General features: G+C 42.9%; 1 protein-coding gene across 3 annotated transcripts; it reads right to left on the reverse strand.

Moving 5' to 3' along the window:
- Nucleotides 1-114: 114 nt before the first annotated feature.
- On the reverse strand, nt 115-14,750 carry HIC1 (HIC ZBTB transcriptional repressor 1). Of its 3 annotated transcripts, none has more exons than XM_089657644.1 (2): nt 14,509-14,750; nt 115-4,833 (listed from the first exon to the last, which is right to left on the reverse strand). In XM_089657644.1, exons 1-2 carry the CDS (start codon nt 14,633-14,635, stop codon nt 2,897-2,899), a joined length of 2,064 nt encoding a protein of 687 aa, XP_089513770.1. In that variant the 5' UTR covers nt 14,636-14,750; the 3' UTR covers nt 115-2,896. The 3 variants fall into 3 exon arrangements, with proteins under 3 accessions (XP_089513770.1, XP_089513782.1, XP_089513774.1); XM_089657656.1 differs by lacking the exon at nt 14,509-14,750 and adding an exon at nt 11,805-12,208; XM_089657648.1 differs by lacking the exon at nt 14,509-14,750 and adding an exon at nt 9,052-9,241.
- Nucleotides 14,751-19,620: the final 4,870 nt, after the last annotated feature.

Here is a 19,620-nt window from a genome sequence, read left to right on the forward strand (position 1 = left end):
CTGAGAACAGGAGGATCTGAGACCAGGGACAGAAAATGGTACTCCCTCCATCATCCAAACTACCACCTATGGTCATTTATACTTAAGGGGTCAGTAAACATACATCACAAAATGTTATGTAAAAAAAAGTTTAATAACAATCAGAGATAAATATGTAAAAGTTTCAAAAGCTTATGAGAAATGAAATATCTGAGATAAAAGTGGTATTGTTGGGTTGATTCCCCCCCCCCTTCCCTCCACACACACCTGACCTCCTGTCTAGTAATCCCATAGAAGAATACAGCAAAGGGCCACTCCTAGCCAAAAATGGCTGATATCACAATAAGTTAGTACAATGTAAAACATAACCTGTATGGGCACATTTGCATATATGTTTCTGGATGTCATCAGTAGCTCTTTGATATACACCAGCTTGTATTTGTGGAGTTACAATGTCAAAGCTTGCCTATAGCCCTGATTAAAGCAGGGGACAGTCAAAAGCAGGTAACCACATCTTCATAGCTGTCAATGCCCCCTACGTTTTACCCCAGTATATTGGATGATTGTCTATATCAGGGGTCTCCAAACGTACTACAAAAAGGGCCAGTTTACTGTCCCACAGACCCTAGGGGGGCCGAACTGTAGCTAGTGGGAGTGGAAAATTCCCCAGCATCAGTGCCCCATCATTGACTTTAAAGGAAGGGATAGTGCCCCAATGCTGATGTCAGTCAGAAGAAAAGTTCTCCATTGTTGATATCAGTGAGTATAATGCCCCATTGATGGTGTCAGTAGGGGGAATGGTGCTCCATCATTGGTGACAGTTGGTGGAACAGTGCCCCAAGGGCCAGATAAACTCAAGCAAAGGGCCACATCCGTCCCCTGGGCCACAGTTTGGAGACCACTGGTCTATATGCATCAGGCACATTTAACATGTGCAGCCCATACCCCTTCTCATCTCCATAGAGGTTATTGTTTCCTTTATGGGTTGTAGGCCACTCTACTAATGGATAAGAAGTGAATCTGGCTGTTCTTTGGTTTCATGTAAGGTGGTTGGTTTAACCTGTAAAAAGCATGGCTGCTCAGCTCCTAAATCCTGAAACCTGAGCTTACTGCAGTAAGGCACAGCAAAGGCAGCTAACCTCTGCTAATTCAGAAGCATGCTGCTCTATTAGATAATTATCATGTCCTAAAGGACATCAAAGTGGTACAATGGTTAAGGCACGATAGTCTCCACACACCATGATCAGTGCAAGGGACTTGACAGGTTCACTTTAATACAAAAATATATAATACAACTGTGCAGACAGCACAAATCAGTATTCCCACATGATTATCAGCGCTCTGCTTACACACCCCAGACCTTATGGTGTGGAGGAGGGGGAGATTTGGGAAATGATTGGGAAGGGAAGCTACTTATGGTCAGCCTCACTTCTGGGAATATTATTCACCCATAGTTCATGTGTGTGCCATGAGTGGGTGCTGACCTGAAGCAATTCACAGCTCCCATCCCACCTTCAGGCCATCCCTCTCCTGTACTCTACAGCTGGCTAATAATAAGGCACATATACATTTAAAAAAAAAGAGAAGTGCTACGTCCATGGATCAAAAGTGCTACAATGTGAAGTGTCCGCAGTGACTCTTTGGCTTATGTCAGATGCTGTCATAATACTGACTTCTAATGACAATACAATAGGGATAGTGGAATGCTTTGTTGTGGCTCGGAGAAGGAATTCAGATTGCGCAGTCAGCAGGATATTGAGTCATATTAACTAGAAATAAACTGTTCTCTGGAGCTCCTATATAGAAGATGAAGGGGAAGACAAGGAGGTGCTGTCCATGGCAGCCAATCTCTGGAGCTCCTATATAGAAGATGAAGGGGAAGACAAGGAGGTGCTGTCCATGGCAGCCAATCTCTGGAGCTCCTATATAGAAGATGAAGGGGAAGACAAGGAGGTGCTGTCCATGGCAGCCAATCTCTGGAGCTCCTATATAGAAGATGAAGGGGAAGACAAGGAGGTGCTGTCCATGGCAGCCAATCTCGGGAGCTCCTATATAGATGTTGAAGGGGAAGACAAAAGGAGGTGCTGTCCATAGCAACCAATCAACTGCTTTTGTTAGTCCAATTTGCTCTGGAAAGGTGACAGCAGGAATCTAGTTGGTTGATAAGGGCAACACCTCCACGTTCCTCCCCTGCGGCATCAATTTCACCTCCTCTTTCCTCCCCTGCGGCATCAACTCCTATATATATACTGTATATGCCTGTTTTATGGTTGGCAATTGCCTATAGTTGTATGGTGCCAATTTGTGCTATCGAAGATAATACACATCTTGCTCTGAGATCAATCAAATACGTTCCCTTATCCTTGGTTGTCACTAGAATTCAGGCTCGTAAACAAACATCCTTTAAGGCTAAGAAATTACGTTCACCCGGTTCACATCATTTCAGGGCTTTAGTATTGCATAGATGGGGGGAAATACTGATTTCTGCATCCGATTGTCCTCACATAAGAAGAATAAAAAAATAACAATAATAATATATGTATAAAAATGTCCACCATTCATGGGACAATAAGCAGCAACTCTCCCCACTACCTTTGGGCAGAAGAAAAGTTGAGTAGATGGTGGAAGGATACATTTTGTAAGACTCACGTCTTGTGGGATAGTGCACCAGAGCCTTTGCACAAGTCCCTTTCAAAGTGCTTTCCCAAAGTGTGCTCATCCTCCTGGTCCCTCAGTGATGCATAGCTTCAAGCTGCCACTGATTAGTCTTTGGCTCTCTTGGTGGAGGCCCACATCTACAATCTTGGCAGGCACATCTACCATAGGATTGCAAGGTGGGCTTTTTGGTGATCACTGTCCATATTGTCCATTGTTGTGCATGTGGTTTGAATGGGAGGCTCAGCATTGGTGGAAGATGTTATGGGGAGGAGAACCTCTCTATGATCCTATCAGTGCCCAGGTGGGGACTCTGGCTTAACACCTCAGCTGCTTTCTCCTGGGTCAGTCCCAAGTGCTCTGCAGTGAACTTGGCCAAGGGATACAAACTTTCTATGGTTTTGGGGTCATTGAGGAAGTGTGAGGTCTGTGAGAGTATCTCAGCAGCTTTCTCTTGCTTCAGGCCCAAGTGGTCAGCGGTAAACTTGGCCATGGCATAGACACTATCGGAAAAGTCCAGCTTGGGTTTGCCATCTGGTCCCGTGGTATGCATTTTCATGTGGCTGATGAGGTTTCTTTGCTGGGCAAACTTGCCCCCACATACCTGGCATTCATAGGGCTTTTCACCAGAATGGATCCTCATGTGCTCGGTCAGCCGATACTGGCGGGTGAACCGCATGCCACAAGCATCGCAGGCAAATGGTTTGAGGCCCAGGTGGCTCCTCATGTGACGGGTCATGGTGCCCCTTTGGGTGAACTTCTTCCCACAGATGCTGCATGGGTATGGGCGAGTGAGCCAGTGGGTCTTCTCATGCTGGCGAAGGGTGGCCGGGTCCTTGTAGGACTTTTCACAGGAAGAACAACGGTAGGGTCGTATGATGTCCCCTAAGCTTTGGCTGGATTTGTCTAGGAAAGGCACAGGTGGGTCCATGCTGTCTTTATGATAAAGCTCTTCCTCATTATGGGCTTCCACATGGGCATTGAGTTGTTCACTACTGGGGAACCCTTTTCCACAAGGAATGCAGACATATAGGTTGTCTCCATAGCTTTCTGGCTCATAGAGATGGTTGCAATGGTATCTCTCCAGGTTGGCAGAGGGTGATGGGTCTCCACTGCTGCCGGTCTCTTCACTGGTGCTTTTATCATCATCAGGTTCATTACTCTCAATGCTGGGGTATCTGGGCTGCTGGGATAAAGGGGAGCCCTCACCTTTGTCTTCTCTGTCCAGATCTTTCTCTCTGTCACTCTCATCCACATAGTTGACCATTGGTTCAGGCTTCATCCAGTCAAACATCAGATCTCGACTCTCAGTCCTGCTAAGATGGTTATTGGGGACGTTGTTTCTATAGTGCTCTGAGTGTTGGGCAGGTGGAGTGCTACTGCTGCTTTCCAGCTTCTGGTAAGGATGGGAACTTTCTTTGTAGGAGCTATGGTTGGTGAGAACACTTGCAGCTACTGAAGGACTATCTGGCCTCCCGGGCACTGAGGACTCTCTGTTGTCACCATCTGAATGGTGCTGAGCAGAAGGCCGGCTGGGGCTTTTCTTAGAAAGGTCGAGTCCGCACAATGGAGAGCAATGCCTTTCTGGTGGGCAGAGTCCATGCTGGTGCAGCTGATTTCCCTGAGACACTGAGGCATAGAGCTCTCCACAATGTGTGTTGATGGGATTCACCGGCTCACCTGGTGCTATGTCTATAGGTCTAGGTGCGGAGTTAAAGCAAGACTGAATAACAGGTGTGGTGGCCCTTAAGCCCCGTCCAAGACTCCCAAATGTCGGGTAGCCTGATGTCCTTACGTGGCAGTACTTGCCATTTCTCTTGAGCTTCTTCTTGCACAGGGATACCAGGTCGGAGATCTGGAGGTAGCTGGCAGCTGCCAATACTGCCCCAAACAGCTGCTCGCTGCTCGGCTCAGCATCCCCCAGCCTTCCCGTGTAGATGAAGTCCAGGATGATCCTGAAGATGCTGGGGCTCACCATCTCGTGGTCCAGGTTGATCAGGTTATCATGAACAACTAGCGACTTCAAGTAGACGCTGCTAGCAGCTAAAATATTCTTGTGTGCCCGAAACAGGGCGTTCTGTACCACAATGATCACATCACACAGGAAGCCTTTAGTCCTCTGGCTGTTGAGCTGCAGAAGAAGCTGTCTCGAATGACTTGGTACCTCCATAGGATCCAGCATCGTGTTCAGTTGTCCACCTGCAGAGACACCAACATCTTATGAAATAGGGGCTTCTGGGTCATAAAGGACAGATCAAAGAGTACAAACACTTAGGAGATGGAAAATAATCACCAAAGGGAAATTAGTATTTTTAGAAAGGATATTTCATTATCTTTAAGCTGGGTACTCACTGGAAGAAAATCAAAAGAAAGAAATTATGTACAAGGAAGGATAGGTCGATTATCTGATCGTTAGAATACTGCCGATTCCGACTGTTGGAATGAAAACAAAACTGAATGAAGGTGCATAAATAATGTTATGGTACATGAGCACAATGTCCGATTTTCGCTCAATGTGTACAGTAATCGTACGGAAAAATTCCAATAGAAAAAAAAAGCTCATGATCAGAAGCAAAAAACACCCATAAAACGGTGTCAAGGAACATAAAATCCTACACAAGAAAGAACGTTCAAATTGTCATACTAGTTAATACTGTTGTCGGTTACATGATGATAGGTGCATTTGTGGGGGGGGGGGGGGGGGGGACGAAGGTCATTTTCTACAGATGTACTACTATTCCATACGATGTCTGAACGTCAGTATTCCGGGTCGAATTTCTTGCGTCCATTTGCACACAAAAAAAAATTCTAGCTCCCAGAATACAATGTATGCAGAATACGATACTCTTGTACGCAGGGATTTGTGTGTTTGTGCGCATAGGCGTGTAACATAAAAAAAAACCCTGTATGCCTAATAAAATCGTCATTTGTAGGTATCAGTGTGCAAGATTAATGAACTAAAACATTTCCTTCAGTGTTGGATATCCAATATTGAAGTCTCACTCTTTTCTACTATGACCTCTAACACCGATACATATAAGGCTCATCATACACGTTACAATCTGACCATACAATCTCTGTAGTTGTGCCCAAACTATGTAATATGGGGACCTACCTATATTATCCAATAAAGCAGGCTCTTCCTTTTGGTAGATCACAGGGAGATTGCATAATTGGGTTGTAGTGTGTGTGTGTTGTTTTGGTAAGCTCGCCATGTCAGATGAATACTAGTAGTATCACAGCAGTAAATGGAAGCATTATTCCATGTGAACAGTGTTAGAAATACAATTTCCATACTGCCGGTATCGATACAAGATGAGGTGAACCCTATTGATGTCATTGCACCGCAGCCAGTGTCACCAGGCCAGCTTGGTTCCCTGTCTGGTGTCCCTCTTGTCATTTACATTGGCATGGTCTTAGAGGCTTCTCCTCCTCATTTTCGGTCTGGCCCAGCTGCACAGCTTGTTATCTAGTCTCCATTCCTGAATAAAAACATCGCTTTCACATAGAACTAGAATAGATGAATAGGAGGCAGAGGAATAGAATGTCCAGGTTTATGAAGTGAGGTGGCAGATGACCACAGTCCATCCCACCAGACAGGACCATCGATTTCTCTGACTTCTAAACTATCCAGCCATCCAAGGTACATTGTCATTGCACAACCGGCTACATAACATTTGTATGTTCCTTAAGAAAGATAAGATTCTGAATCTTCAACAATTCTGGATCAGGCTCATTTCAAATTGGCTACTTTTCAGGATAGATTAAAATTGTGGAATGTGTGTGAGAATCGTTCATCCTACCCGATGCTTTATGTGATAGGGAGTGTACAATTAAACATACTTGTGTTATAGGGAAATCCTGTAATCTTTTTCAAAAAATATTCATTAGGTTCAGGATATTTGTAGATTTTGTGTGTGTTTTTGTCTTGGAGGTGACATTCTATGCATTATTTTACAAGTTAAAATTAGAGTCCGGACACCTCTGGACTAATAAAGCAGTAAACTGGATGTTCTGAAAACGAAGATTGTTCCCAGTTCGACTTTACTACATCTTAAGACTTCATCTTATTAATGTACAATAATCACATCGGTGTCATAGATAATACAAATGGTTGGAATGAGCGAGGTGAGGCTGGGGAGTGTGCAGTCCAGGAGCAGGACCCGTGCTGGATTACACATACTATAAAGGGAATATATTCTATCCTAGTCTATAAATGGATCTCAACAGAGTAGTACTGACTACCTTGAAATCAGCAGAAAGATATCTAATCTAGTCTTCAACTAGCAGAAGTAGTAAGTAGTAGTAAGGAGGGGTTACTGTGCTGGGTCTGGACTACAGACAAACCCTAGTCTACAAGGAGCAGGAGTAGTAGTTATAGGACCTTACTGGGGGCAGGAGAGATCCTGGGGATTACACAAACTGATAGTTCTGTGGATTGGATTACACACACACACACACACATACACACACACTAGTTTACATGTGAACTAGGGACAGCAGTAGTGAGCACCTTTCTGGGAAGAGGTGGGGGTTTAGATATATAATAAAGATTTTTTTTTTAGTTTAAAAGTAAACTAGAAGTAGGAGTAGTAGTGAGCACCTTTCTAACAACAGGAGGTACAATTAAATACTATATTCACTTTGTAAAGGATCTATAATTGTATGATGCAGAAGTGAGTTAATAGCAGGAGTAGTGGTGGGTACGTTGCTGATATACTTCAGATATATATTAGGGATTTAAAAGTGAACTAGAAGTAGCAGGAGTAGAGAGCACCTTCCTGGGAACAGGAGGTAACAATGAAGTACTGTATTCACTTTGTAAAGGATTTATAATTGTATGATGCAGAGGTGATTTGATAGCAGGAGTAGTAGTGAGTACATTGCTATAGGAGCACGAAGAGGTATGATGTATTATAGACAGCGTGTTAGTGAAACATTACATTCTAGTCTACCACTGGATTGGTAGCAGCAGTAGCAGTTGACAGTACCTTACTGGGAGCAAAAGGTTATATATATAAATACTTGATAAATACTGTATAATAATAATTATATATATATATATATATATATATATATATATTGAAAAAAATAGTCTGGCGGTGGATTAATGGTTGTAGGAGTAGTAGTGATTAGTACATTGTTGGGAGCACCAGGGTATGTATGAATTACTTTAGGCTATCATTAGTAGTATCAAGCATGTGCCTTGCTGGATTAGTATCATGAGTAGTAGTGAGCAGATTTTTGCTGGGAGCACGAGTAAAAATTTTATATTTTTATATATATATATATATATATATATATATATATATATATATAATGTAGCAGTGGATTAGTATGAGGAGTAGTAGCGAGCAGTACCTTGCTGGGAGCAGGAGGGTATGTATAAATGATTCTAGTCTACCAGTGGATAAGGGTCATTAGTAGTGATCAGGATCAGTACCTTGCTGGGAGTGACAGGAATATATGTATGTGTATATATATATATATATATATATATATATATATAAAATCTTCCAGTGTAGCAGTGGATTAGTAGTAGCTAGCAGTAACTTGCTGGGAGTAAGAGAGTGTGTATATATATTATTCTAGTCTATATATTCTATATATAATTCTAGTGTACCAGTGGACAAGGATCATGAGTAGTGATCAGTACTTTGCTGGGAGTGAGAGGAATATATATATATATATAATCTTCCAGTTTAGCAGTGGATTAGTAGTAGCGAGCAGTACCTTGCTGGGAGTAAGAGAGTATCTATAAATATATATATTATTCTAGTCTAGCAGTGGATGAGGAATATTAGTAGTGATTAGTAATCAGTACTTTTCTGGGAGTAAGAGGAATATATGTGTATATATATATATGTATCTATGATCTTCCAGTGTAGCAGTGGATTAGTAGTAGCGAGCAGTACTTTGCTGGGAGTAAGATGGTATATATATATATTATTCTAGTCTAGCAGTGGATGAGGATCATTAGTAGTGATCAATGATCAGTACTTCGCTGGGAGTAAGAGGAATATATGTGTATGTATATCTATGATCTTCCAGTGTAGCAGTGGATTAGTAGTAGCGAGCAGTACTTTGCTGGGAGTAAGATGGTATATATATATATTATTCTAGTCTAGCAGTGGATGAGGATCATTAGTAGTGATCAATGATCAGTACTTCGCTGGGAGTAAGAGAAATATATGTGTATGTATATCTATGATCTTCCAGTGTAGCAGTGGATTAGTAGTAGCGAGCAGTACTTTGCTGGGAGTAAGATGGTATATATATATTAATCTAGTCTAGCAGTGGATGAGGATCATTAGTAGTGATCAATGATCAGTACTTCGCTGGGAGTAAGAGGAATATATGTGTATGTATATCTATGATCTTCCAGTGTAGCAGTGGATTAGTAGTAGCGAGCAGTACCTTGCTGGGAGGAGGAGGTACCGTGCAGGATCACAGACACTCTGCTGTCAGGGTGAGGCACGAGGTGCGGGACTTCCCAGCTTTTCCTCCTCATCGCGTCTGCTGGCTGCTGTGCCCCCTTCTCCTCTATACATACAGCTTTTATTCCCTGCAAACATGGGGCTGGGGGTGGCTAAAAGCCCTCGTAGGCATTAAAACAATGACATCACCACCGCTTCTGCTCTCAGCTGCAAAAACCCCATATCAGGAACCATCACCCCCAAATCACTCCTCCTTCTTATCACTGACAGGTGCCCCCCCCCCACAACTTCTTCCCCTCCTCCTCCCCCACAAACCTGTGACTTCCTCCTTGCACCACCTGCATTGCTGGGAATCTAATGGCAGGGGTGTCCTGGCTGTCACACAACCCCGGTGTCAGCTTTCATTGTTTGGGTGGGACTGCTTGTCTGCAATACACCTAGTAATACTTGAAGCCCCCCTGGGGTTTGTTTGGTCATGTGACTGCTTATAAAAACTACCATAGCATAAAGCAATCTGGAAAAGTCCTGCCCATTGACATATCCCTGTCACTTGTCAGCTTCATTCGCAGGAGCCTGTAAAATCCAGTGGTATCACACATAATGAGGTGTTAAGAGGCTTAAAAACGTTAAAGAGTGGGACTTGTTACATTGGAGATATGGGGATTCATAATAAATGACCTGTGTGGAGTCCCAGTACCCCCATGACCCTCACTCGGGGGGGGGGGGGGGGCACACTACAAGGACTGCTGTCAGCAATTTGTAAAGTCTAATCTGTCCTCATTCCCCTGAGAGAAGGCTGTGCAGAGGGGGGTTTATGGCAGGGAGCATTATCTCTACTACGGGGAGACCTGTTTCCTCCACAATTATTGATCTGATAAGAAGGAGCAGAGCAGGGAAAGTGAGAGGAAGAAGCAGGTAGATAAGAGCAAAGAACTGGAATATGAGGCTCATTACAGCACTTTAGGAAATCATTCAAAGTAAGCTGACATATCCTGTACTGGAATGATATTCATATCACCCAATTAGTGCTGGGAAAACAGGAGCAATATCACATTCTGAGGATCACTCAGCTTTAAATTCGTACAATCGTGTCACTTTTCTACACATTTCCACTGCAACCCATTTCAGAAAACTTACAGGTGGAGTTTTATTAGAAAGAGAATGAATTATTTTATCTAAAAAATCCATTTATGTAACATTTAACATTGTATAACAAAAGCACAAATTAATACATTTCAGATTGTCCACGTATTTCCTTTTATGTTATATAATTGTTAGTATTTATTCCACTTTTCTTTTGACTGTTTTTTTATGCTGCTGACTCAAACGAAATATTATTAGTAAAGGGGCTTTCTTTTGATTTTGTTTTCGTAATACTAAAATGTGTAAACTGTTTTATAAAATGAAACGTGTATATATATATATATATATATATGTGTGTGTGTGTGTGTGTATTCGATATAATTTATTTTTTTGTGATGACAGTACTAAGCCGGAAAAGCATCAACATTTTTTTTGTTACAAAATATTTAAAAAACACAATAAAAAGTTACAATGTTAAAAATAAAATAAAATAAAACAGCTTCTCTGAATATTGTTTTTTAATTCGTTGCCGTGAGTTTGAAACAATAGACAGGAAGCTAAATGAAAAAGATAAAAGGAATGCTAAATTCGTACAGATACATAATACCATCTGAGGCCCTTTGAATAGCCGGGTAATGAGTCCTGATCCGGCAATCTTTGTAAATATTTGTATTTTTGTTATCTGTGAATTTTGCAACAAAGTAATTGCTAAACTAGAGGAAAATTCTAAACAGATTGTGTGTGTGTGCAGCATTGTTTTCATCAATAAACTGTGATGTAGAATTGGTCATTTTAGATTTTTTTGATAGTGAATTGTTTTCTTTTTTGTTCAGTGTTTCCTTTTTTCTCCCTATTGTATTAGTGCGGAGCAGAGACAGCTCATCAGAATCTGGGATGAAGATTTTAGTATTTCTGTTATGTTGGTCCCTCCATACCAGTCATCCCCGACCCGTATACATGTGTACATGTGTGCGTAGGCTGGGAAAGTGACAGTCACCCTGGGCTTGTCATTTAGGAAAGCAGAGAGCTTTTTTTTTTGTAAAAACACTATTAACTCCTTCCAGCCAGTGCAATAAAGGTCCCTCCAGCCATAGAGGATTATGGGCTGTAATGTAGCCGGATTGTGTTATTGGAAGCAGCTGCTCTCCTCTGGGCTGGGACTGCACAAGTAGTACAGAGGCATTGAGCAATGTACGGATCTGACTGCTTAGCCAGGGATGGGGAAGATCTGAAATGTCCAGCTAGCTGTCATACAGCCTTCACCACCTACAACCTCTGGCCGAAAGTCGCCGACTTTTTCCTACTCACTTTAAAACATCATCTGAAAACATGGAATCTAATGAGAATGGCCGATGTGTCTCAGCGTGTACATAACTGTGCAGAAGAAGGGCACCCGTTAGACAGGGAAATACCGAGGTGACTGGCTGTTGATGGCTGTAAAGGGAGCTGTCACCTCCAATGCAAAACAGCCGGCAGATCCAGGTGCAGTTCTGGTTTATGACTTTTCTCTATAGCCCTGATTGCTTCCTATCTCTGGAAGGGATCATCCGACCCTCATTACAACGAATCATTGATCAGTACATGTAGAGTAGTGAGCTCAGCATGCCATGTCATGTGCCCCCATAGGTGCCAGTGTGTGCCCATGATTACCTGGAAGGCCAGTGGTGTTGATGGAGCTGTGTCAGAGTGAGTGACCATCCCAAGTCTCTGCACCCTGCCAGCTCTCCGGGGCTCCTGTGCCAACCTTCCTTTCCCCCCTTTAGTTGTCTCCTTCTTCTCTTAGTGGCAATGCAGGCCCGGGCTCTTCCTCTGCCTGATAAGTGCTGGGCCCTGCTGCATCTCTTTCCTCGGATTTTTTTTGAGCAATTTCCTCTGCTATTTTGGTTGTGTTCGAGCAATAATGTTGGGGAGATAAAGGGCTCTCTATGTGAACGGAGGCTGTTAGCGCCCCATGTGATGTGTAGCTATATTAAACTACAAGGTAAAATCCAGGGCAGGAACTTCAAATGACCCCAACTTGAACTTCACACACATCGAAACGCTTTCTTAAAGAGACAGTTGGCCTGAGTTCCTGCAACTCCTCTGAGCAGCCCCCTCTGCACTGCAATGTCAGCCCTAGCAGAGTCAAATGGGAGAAAGAGGGAGAAAGAGGGAGAGAGAGGAAGATGGAGAGAGGGAGAGAGAGAGGAGAGATGGAGGGAGAGAGGAAGATGGAGAGAGAGAGGGAGAGAGCCAGAGAGGAGAGATGGTGGGAGAGAGGATGATGGGGGGAGAGAGAGAGAGAGAGAGAGAGAGAGAGAGAGAGAGAGAGAGAGATGGAGGGGGCGATGGAGAGAGAGGATGATGGAGAGGGAGAGAGAGGAGAGAGAGAGAGATGGAGAGATAGAGGGAGGGAGAGAAGAAGATGGAGAGAGAGAGGAGAGAGATGGAGGGATAGAGGGAGAAAGAGGGAGGGAGAGAGGAAGACGGAGAGGGGGGGGGGGAGCGGGGGTGGAGGGAGAGAGAATGATGGAGAGAGAGGGAGAGCGAGGGAGAGAGAGAGGAAGATGGAGAGAGAGGGATAGAGAGAGAGAGGAGAGATGGAGGGAGAGAGGATGATGGAGAGAGAGAGGGAGAGAGAAGGATAAAGAGGGGGATGGAGAGAGGGAGAGAGAGGAAAAGAGGGAGAGATGGAGGGAGAGAGGAAGGTGGAGAGAGGGAGATAAAGAGAGAGGGGGGGGTGGAGGGAGAGAGGAAGATGGGGAGAGAGATGGAGAGGGATGGAGGGAGATAGAAAGAAGAGGGAGAGAGAGAGAAAGGGGGAAGGAGAGAGGAGGAGAGGGGGGGGGGGAGGGAGAGAGGGGGAGGGAGAGATGGAGGGAGAAAGAGTCAGAGAGAGAAGGGGGGAGAGAAAGGGAGAGAGGGAGAGGCAGAGAGATTGGGAGAGAGAGAAAGGGAGAGGGAGAGGGAGAAAAGAGAGAGAGAGAGAGAGAGAGAGAGAGAGAGAGAGAGAGAGAGAGAGAGAGAGAGAGAGAGAGAGAGAGAGAGAGTCCCCCAGGGCAGGCTCAGCCACAAATATCTCACACAGCAGCTGATGCGCAGGAATCCTCCCTGTGGCTGCATGGAGGGGAGGCTCTGTCATCTGTGCAGCCTCCATGTATCACCTCTGGATCATCACATACCACTGATCCTACACAGCACAGTACTATATACTTTATTACTGAAAATCACAGGGGGTAATGACTTCAATCACTACCGATAACTCTGGAAACATTAGAAATGTGAAACACTCCTACATATATCTATATATAAAAATATATCTATATATTATATATATATATGGAAATGTAAGTAATTCTGTTTGTGAAATGTGTGTGTGTGTCTATCTATCTATGGGATATATAGGGTATATGGGATTCATTGGCAATGGAATATATATATACATTCTTTATAATATATATATATATATATTTATTAACCATTCGTGTGCAAATGAAATAAGCAGGGATTTGCTTTTGAACTGGATCGTTGAAGCAAATCATACATGATTTATTGTGTGAGCATTCTCAATTGCATTTATAAATCAGACAATATCTATCTATCTATCTATCTATCTATCTATCTATCTATCTATCTGTCTATCTATCTATCTATCTATCTAAAAATCAAGGTGTGTGTGTATGTGTATATATATATAGACACACACATATATATATATATATAGGCATTGTGCATAAAGGTTATATATATATATATATATATATTAATAACAGACCACATAATTATTATAACTTGTATATTTGTAAGTCAATAGAGCCTGAGCTAAACACACAGACCCCCCCCCCCCCATCATTATATATAGGGCTACAATGTACCGATCAATGCCAGTATAAGAGGAATGCCTTAGTAAGGTGGCAGTCCTAATTATTGCTCCATCACCCATTGGATGCAGCAGGGATCCCGGCTGGTCCTGAGCACACAGGATGCTGCAAGTGACAGTTAACCCCTCCCTGACTACAGTGACAGTAGCACCGAATGTGATCTGTACAGCCAAGTGACAGTGGTACAACAACGTCCTTCTGAATACCATAACTTGTCACAGCAAATTAAGGCAGATCGGCAGGAGATGGTGACAGCTATGTGTCATCGACCATCACCAGGGTACCTTGGTACTGGGAAATATGACAGGATGAAACAATGTTATCGGATAAGAACGGTCCCATAGATGGCAGGTTAGCGCAGTGAGCTGTCAGCTAAGGGAAGAGGTGCCACCTCCTGGTCCCTCCCGCTGCTCCTGAAGGTGCTCCGCTATCCGAGCATCAGATGTGACATTCTGAAGGCAGCTAGGAGATAGTAAGAGGTGAATGGAACCTACCTTGGGGATCCTCTCTGAAACCCATTCCCTGATGGAGATGGTCCCAGGATGGAGTCGTGCTGGTCAGCGGTGCTCTGCTCCTCTTCTGCTTCCTTCCCAGCAATGGGTAGCGGTACTCGGCTGTCATCCAGTCCGCTGCTCTGCCGGCCGCTCTCCTCCTTCCTCTGCTCTCACACTGCCACCTTGTGCTCAACAGCCGGGAGCGGCCCCGTCTTATCACACCGAGCACTGCCCTATCTGAATGGGTGTCAGAGCCGGGGAGGACCTATGTAAGAAGTGCGAAGTATGTGCAGCCCCTCCCTGATCTGTTCACCCCCCAGTCATCTTCACAGCTCGACCATGTCTGCTCACAGAACTACTGCACACTGCTAGACACTGGCCAACATGACCCCAAAGGGCCACTGACCTGCTACTACATGGTACATGCAGCAGGATCTCCTTCTCTCCGTCTCGCTCTCTGTATCTATCTTTTCTTTCTTTCTCTCTCTAATATATCTCCATCGATCGATCTGTATGTCTGTCTGTCTGTCTATCTATTTATCTATCTTTTTCTTTCCCCCCCTCTCTCTCTAATATCCCTCTCTCTACTTTCTCAGCCTTTTTTTAACCAGGGTGCCCAGGCACCGTGGGGTGCCTTAAGGTTTCTTCAGGGGTGCCTTTGCAAAATGTCTAAAAATCGCCCCAAACTTGTATACAAGGCAGTGGATGGAAAAAGCCTGCCTTTTAGTTACACAAAGCCACAGGTTTTCCTTGTGCACCATTCCAACCTTCTAGACGCCGGCATCCTGACAACCAATGACATCATCAGTTGATAAGGAGGATGTCAGTTGCCTGCCCAGCATTCTTGTTTGACCCTCCCTTGTACCTCTCCATTAGTGCTTGGCAGAACACCTCCCCTGTTTGGTTTACAGTCAAACGTTCGAACCTTGCGAAAGTTCAACCTCAAACTTCAAACAGGGAAAATTCACTAAGCGATCTGAATATACAGTAAGATACAGCACAGCTACTAAAATACCACATGAGTTATATTATTAAGTCATTCGGTATTTAAGTAGTGAAAACATTCTTTAATATATCAGCTGGCAGCAGGGTTCCCCGCTGACTGCTGAATGTAAAAATAATTGGCGGCAATTCAGAAAAACTGAAACCCGGCGTGGGGTCCCCCCTATCCATACCAAGCCCTTCAGGCATGCAGCCTGGCAGGTCAGGAAAGGGGGGACAAGTGAGGCCCCCCCTCCTGAACCATACCAGGCCACATGCTCTCAACATGGGGGGGTGCTTTTGGGCAGGGGGTATCCCCCCCAGAGCAGCTTATCCCCATGTTGATGGGGGCAAGGGCCTCTTCCCCACAACCATGGTTGGTGGTTGTGGGGGTCTGCAGGTGGTGGGGCTTATCAAAATCTGGAAGACCCATTAACAAGGGGCCCCCAGATCGCGCCACCCCATGTGAATGAGTATGGGGTACATGGTACTGCTACTCATTCACAAAAAAAGGGTAGTGTAAAAAATGACAGAAGACAGAAGTCTTTGGCAAGTTCTTTATTAAAAGCAAAAATAAAAAAAGTCCCCCCAAAATAGATCCAACGTCAATCACGATGCCCGCCACCACTGTCAACCCCAAAAAATAAAAAAAAACGCTCTGCTCTCGGCGCTGGCTCCCACCATCTGCCAGCTGCACTGGGATGACAGTTCTTAAATACTGTGATGATGTCAGAAGGGGCCCCGCACCCTTGTGGCATCAGTGCATTGTGGGGCACGGCAGGAGAGCAGCCTGCTGAACGCCCTTACCATTCATGCGTTCGCCGAACACACAAATGGCCGATGTTCGACTCGAACATCAAGCCCAACCCTACTCTCCATCAGTGCTGGGGTCAGATCAACTCAGTGATGGAGAAACACTTAGGGAGCAGAGAAACATTGGAATACTAGTCAGTACCAGTGGGCAAAAGTGTATTTACTTTGGAAGAATAAATCATCTCTATCGTTGGGTGTCCTACATGTGTGGATGTTACTGCGTTATATAAAACGGTTAGAATAGTTTTTAGCACTTTTGAATGGGGTGCCTCAAGACTGTACATAATTTTAAAGGGTGCCTTACCTAAAAAAAGGTTGAGAAACACTGATCATTCTATCTATCTATCTATCTATCTATCTATCTATCTATCTATCTATCTATCTACAGTATCTATCTTTCTCTCTCTCTACTATCTCTCTCTCCAAAATTGTTTGAATATTAACTTCAATTATCAATGTGTCACATTGGATTGGATGATTGATTGGAATGGATGATATTACACAATTTAGTGTGTAAGTATTCTCAATTGCATTAGTAAATCAGTATCTATCTATCTATCTATCTATCTATCTATCTATCTATCTATCTATCTATCTATCTATCTATCTATCTAGAGCAGGGCCCTCCTAACCCTTTTGTATTGAACTGTATTGTTGCTGTATTGTCTCCCATTATATTGTAAAGTGCTCAGCAAACTGTTGGCACTATATAAATCCTGTATAATAATAATAATAATATAATTATCTATTTCTCTCTCTCCCCCTCTCCTCTCTCTCCCTCCCTCCACCCCTCTCCTCACTCTCTCTTTCTCTTCCTCCATATCTCTCTCTCTCTATTGATTTACTAAAGAAGTTGAAAATGTTCATATAAATTGTGTCAGTATTTTAAACATGGAAGAACCCTTGAGATAACTTTCTAGGCTCAGGGAACTCCTACTTATAATTACTATATCTACAGCTCATAGTACATTAGTGTGACAATCACTGGGAAGAATCCTCTTTTCATTTATGGTCATTGGGAATAATCCTCCCTTACAGACAGTGCCAGTTTTAGAAGAGTACAAAAGAGGCAATTGCCCCAGGCCCCCCTGCCAGAGGGGTCCACAGACTTCCTTTTTTAAAAAAAATATTATTTATAAAATTAGTTTTATTATTAAAACAATTAACAAAGTGTATGTGGGTGTCAGGATACAGAATAGACTGGGAGACAAAATGGACTGTCTTGAAATCTCTCTAATTATTTTACAGTTCAAATGTAAAGCTATGCAGGGCATTGACATTGAGCTGGAAAAGGTGATGGATCTAAATGATTCTCTGGAAAAGTTTCTGGAATCACTTTGAGGTAGGTATGAAGATCTGGAATGGGATGCCAGAAACTTCTGTGGCAATGCAGACTACAAATCAACTACCTGCAGGTCAGCAAAGAGAAACAAGCAATATGATGCAAACCCAACATCAGTCTCAGAGGAAACTGTTTTTTCTCCTAGAGTGATGTGAACATTTCAGTGTTGTTTTAGATCAGTTGTTTGGTGCCTTACAAGAGTGCAGGCTAGCATACCAATCAGTGTATGACAGTCATTCTACCTGATGCAGAGATAAAAGTTGAGGCTAGGAAACTTATTAGTGCTTTCCCTTCAGACTTCAGCAATGTGTTCATTGAGGAAATTGTCGTTTGCAGCTTTTGTTGAGCTCCGGTCAGGTCTCACCCTATCTCAAAAGCTTTTTGATACCTTTCCAGGTGGTAATGTAGCTCATAGAATATATTTGAGCATGATGGTCACTAGTTGATTGGGAGAAAGGTCATTAAGCAATTGGCACTAATAAAGAATTATCTGAGGGCCACATTGACCCATTAAAGACTAAGTTCTCTGTTCCTGCTGGCTATCAAGATCTGTTTCCTTAGGATGATACAGTTTGATGAGTTAGTTAAAGATTTTGCAGATGCTAGGTGCAGAAAGAAATATTTTTTTGTAAATATTGTAGTGTGATGCATACCTGTACCGTATGACTTGTTTAATTATGTGTGTAGTGCGTATTTTTACAGTCAATAAAACTGCAAACAAAACAGACAAGTGTCTTCTTTGGAACCTAACTTATATTTTGTTTGGAACAAATATGGTTTATCATTCACCTAATTTCTCTTTTTTATTTGCCATATAATTTAATTTCTATGTTAAGAGGCCCCTGAATGTGAAATGCCCCAGGTCTCCCATGGTCTAAATCCAGAACTGTAAGTTACAGATATCCAAAAGATAATTGGTGTCAGTGATTACTTATCTGAGAGGAATTGTTGAAGGAACCTCTAACAACCTCTGAAGGAGCCTTAGGGTTCCATGGAACTCTGGTTGAGAAAGACTGATTTCAGGACAGAACAGTGGCTAAATGGTTAGCACTTCTGCCACTCCAAAGACATGCTGGTAGGTTGATTGGATCCTGTCTACATTGGCCCTAGTATGTGTATGTATGAATGTAAGTTAGGGACCTTAAATTGTATTCCTTTTGAGGGTTAGGGACTGATGTGAATGTACAATATATATGTAAAGTGCTGCATAAATTGACAGCACTATATAAGTACCCAAAATAAATAATACTGTAGATAGGCTCAATTTGCTCTTTACCATGGATCACCAGTTTATTTTACTAACCTAATTGTGCTCTCAAGGAATTGTTAAATTCTGCTTTTTGGCTTCTTAAAGGTTCACTCCACATGACAGCTTGGGCCAGTTGGTGAAAACTTGTGATGCTTTATACTATATGAAAATGGGTAGACTGCGGAATTGTTTGTGTTGCCTTTAATGATTAATAGGATTCCAGTTGTAATTTTCCCAATTCTGGCTAGAGCAACAGGCCTGGAATCTGACTGGTTCCTATGGAAAACACAGACATTCTCTTTCTTCAAGTTTCTAAAGCCTTGTTCTGTAGTATAGCAGATAATTCATTGAGCCAGGGACAGGGAATGTGTATGGTCTGGTGATTATTGATAAGTAGATGTTCATAAGGTATCTAGTGTATTAAAGTGTCTTATAGAAAACCTTTTCTGAGTGAAAAAAAATGAAAGCTGCAATTGCTGTAGAAATGTAAAAATCCCCAAAATTTCATTTTAAAAATATAAAACCCTTTCTTAAAATGTTGGCTGCATAATTGCTATATTGACCCACGATTGCCAACTGCCTAGCATTTTCATAAGTGCAATTGTAACCCCCATATTGTTTCAGTACAATGTTTCTTTAAATAACGATTTTCTTTTCTTTTTCTCTTTCTTTCTTTCTTTCTTTCTTTCTTTCTTTCTTTCTTTCTTTCTTTCTTTCTTTCTTTCTT

Source organism: Staurois parvus, unplaced genomic scaffold (assembly GCF_062004578.1).
Source record: "Staurois parvus isolate SC_StPar_1 unplaced genomic scaffold, SC_StPar_1.0 ptg000029l, whole genome shotgun sequence".
Classification (NCBI taxonomy): domain Eukaryota; kingdom Metazoa; phylum Chordata; class Amphibia; order Anura; family Ranidae; genus Staurois; species Staurois parvus.